The sequence below is a fragment of the Orycteropus afer genome, unplaced genomic scaffold (assembly GCF_000298275.1).
Source record: "Orycteropus afer afer isolate SDZICR_OR568_19922 unplaced genomic scaffold, OryAfe1.0 scaffold00546, whole genome shotgun sequence".
In the NCBI taxonomy this organism is placed as follows: domain Eukaryota; kingdom Metazoa; phylum Chordata; class Mammalia; order Tubulidentata; family Orycteropodidae; genus Orycteropus; species Orycteropus afer.
The window spans coordinates 599,795-603,200 of NW_006922133.1; the positions used below are offsets into that span (position 1 = coordinate 599,795).

Genomic DNA, 3,406 nt, shown 5'->3' on the forward strand with positions numbered 1-3,406 from the left:
TCTTGGTACCTAACGATATGGTTAACACTGCACTCATTAATGTCTAAATGGATGAATTACTTACTTCACTTCAGGATACATGTGTACAGGCACTCCTCCAATACATGTGAACTAAATCATAGAGTTGTAAAGCTAAAGATCAAATCTGCATATCCTTCCGATTAGCCTAATGGTTTTCAACCAGGTGCAATTTTGCAAATTTGGCAATGTCTGCAGACATTTTTGGTTGTCACTAAATGCGCCTATGTGCTACTGGTATCTAATTGGTAGAGGTTGGAGATGATGCTATACTATGCACAGGAGAACTCCCCACACACAAAAAAAAATTATCCAGCCCAAAATGTCAAAAGTGCTGTGTTGGAGAAATCCTGGATTAGCACTACTGAATTATGGGAAACCGAAGCGGACAAGGGGTAAAGTTTAGGCCAAAGGAGGAGGCTGGGCCCTATTCAGGGGCTTGCCTCTCTGAATCACAATGGAAATATATCTTTGTTTCTAGTGGTAATTCTTGTGGTTATGATAAATTATTCTAGGGGGAAAAAACAACACAACAGAAGGTTGCATTAAAAAAAATAATAACTGGCCATTAGTTCAGTACTTGGAGGGGGGATTAATTATCAAAAGATTGCAGTTTTTCCAGTTTTCTTTCTTCTCTTCCCCTTTGATGAAATTATGCTCTCTTCTTTTTCATTTGTCATTCTGCTTTATCTGTAGAGTGAGGCTTCTCAGACTAAGTGAAACAGTAGATGAGACTTCACAAGGAAAAGGGTAGGAGAGGAACCAAAAGCTTGTTTAGGGCACAGGGACAAACTAGTGGGTGAAGCTCCCCAAAATCACACTGGCAAAAAGCAGACAAGAAGCGGAATGAGGGTGGCCTTAGTTCCACATCAGAGTGGGTCTGGAGGACACAGTACACTGAGCAGTTCTCACTGTATGGAGGCTGACAGGCTGCCCAAAGGCTAATGAGTTTCCTCTGTGCAGTGATGTCCCAAACAGAACCCTCCTGATTTCTCAGAGCTGGATTTGATTTTATACTCCTGGAGTCATTTCTGACCTAGGATGCTCTGACTCACTGTGTCAGTGAGGTGACAACAGTAGGTTAAGTGCTGTACTTTGGGGGGAAGGGGGCCTTTTAGATGAGTCCAAGGGCCCACACCTCTCTCCTCAACAGCGATCCCTGTTCTTCCCCTCCCTTAACACCCATTACCACTGCAATGATTGCTTTAATGCCTGTGCTCCTCCCTGGGTGAAACCAGGGAGACTGAGGCAATGCTTTGAAAGATGGCAGGCAATAGATTTGGCAGGTGGAAGGCAGGATAAGGATAAATAGTGAGGTCAGGAATCAAGGGCTACAAGAGACGGAGAGGGCAAGGAATAAGCTAGAGTTCCAATGGGCCTCAGGAGCTGTGGAGCAGAACTCTAATTCTGAGAGCCCACAGCCTGAAGACTAGAGCTAGGCCAGCCCTTTGGACTCATCCCTGAGGCTTTTTTCTGCTTTCTTGGGAGGCAGGATCCCTTTCTTCCCCAAGCATTGTTGGCCAGGTTGATGATGTATCAGAGGGTGAGAAGTGAAAGTGGAGAGGAAATGAGTGGCTCAGAAGCAGATGGCTGGTGCGCTCGGGTCTCCTATCCCTTGGCTCAGGGCAGGGGTTGTTGAGATCTGTATTGTAAAATTAGTTCTTACTGTGAATGCAGCAGCCTAAATTCCCATGCCACCCAAACTCCAGCCCTACCCCACCCTGGAGTCTGCTGATAGCATAACTTAAAGACACTGATGTAGAACACCTCATTTCCCTCTTTCTCTTTCAGCCGTCTCCAACCTGGATATCGAGAGTAAGTTGAGCGTGTACTACCGAGCACCCTGGCACCAGCAGAGAAACATCTTCCTCCCGGCCACCAGGCCGCCCTGCGTGGAGGAGCTGCACCGTCATGCCCGGCAGAGCCTGCAAGCCCTGCGCAGAGGTGACTGACCCCAGGATGGGTGGGCTTTGCCAGAGGCTGGGAGAGAACTCAGAGGCGGTCTCCTCTACAGGTTCTCTGTTCCCATCAGACCCAACACGCCTCCTTGTTATAGCAAGGACTTTGAAACGCTCCCTTTTCTACCTGGAAATTAAAAAATCATGGAAAATAAAACCTGAGCTCTGCTGGCATAGTGCCTAAGACATTTGACTGCTAACCAGAAGGCTGGCAGTTCAAACCCACCAGCCACTCCATGGAAGGAAGACTGGGCCATCTATTTCCATAGAGATACTGCCTCAGAAACCCAAGGAGGGGTCGCTATGAGTCGGTCCAACTCGACGGCATGTAACAACAACAATGAGGAAAGAGAGTTTTGCTGAAGTTCTTTATACTTATTTCACAGTATGCGGATTGAGTCTTTAATTTGGAATTACCTGTGACAGAAAGGCAGAGATGGAGGACTGGGGGCTACAATCTTGCAGTGGTTGGGATCTCTTGAGTTCAGAGATCTTAGCCTACCCCTAGGGAATCGTGTAAAACTGGGGCAGGGAGCATCTTTTCCAGATCATCCTTCCCAATCCATGGCCTCCGGGCACAATCACATCCAAGCCATCTTCTCACAGAACCAGAGAACATGTACTCCCTGAGGGCAGGCATTCTTGTGTGCTTTGCTCTGCTAGCCTGTGCCTGGGTCTTAAGAGCTACTCGGAAAAGGTTATGGATGTTTCCATTTTCAGCAGTCTCTCCCCTCCCCCACATGTTGCTCATCTCCCGTCAGTCCCTCAAGTTCCCACGGCATCATCAGATCACATTTTATGTTTCTCAAACTTCCCCATTGATAAAAATTTATCTGGGGGCCACTCTTCAAATATATAGACTAGGAGGCCTCTCTGCTGGAAATTCTGGTCAAGGGACTCCAGGTTGGAGCCCAGGAATGTGCTTTTGACTAGCATTTCTGATTAATCTTTTCTTCAGATCAACACGAGATAATGAGCAGGTGCTCAGCTCTTCCCCATACCAAAATTGAGGACCCATGGCTACTTGCTTGGTTTCTAAGTCTATCCAGATTGAACACCCTGAGCTTCCGGTCAGCAGTGCTGAGGGTATGAGGTGCTATGAGAGTCTTCTAGTTTACCTCCGAGTCACCTGGGCCCAGCCTGACATTCTGGCTCCTGCCTTCCAGAAGGATGGGCCTGGGCCAGGGCCACTCAGAACCCCTGTACTTCTGGGACTACCCACTGAACTCTGGGCCCTCCTCTCTACCAGGCAAGCTTGCTATTCTGTCCCTTCTCCCAGCTGCCACCAGCACATGAATGCATGGCCACTTGTTTGGTAATGGGAGCTCTGGTGGCCTAGTGCCTAAGGCACTTGACTGCTAACCAGAAGGCTGGCGGTTCAAACCCACCAGCCACTCCTTGGAAGGAAGGTTGGGCAATCTACTTCCATA

At 48.0% G+C, this 3,406-nt stretch overlaps 1 protein-coding gene across 1 annotated transcript in view; it reads left to right on the forward strand.

Moving 5' to 3' along the window:
• The first annotated feature begins 244 nt into the window (after positions 1-244).
• Positions 245-3,406, forward strand: part of NHS (NHS actin remodeling regulator) — a 61,126-nt gene continuing 57,964 nt past the window's right edge. The window contains exons 1-2 of the mRNA XM_007955911.2: positions 245-266; positions 1,810-1,962. Coding sequence (XP_007954102.2) covers positions 245-266; positions 1,810-1,962 — 175 coding nt within the window. The remainder of the gene's footprint in view (positions 267-1,809; positions 1,963-3,406) is intronic.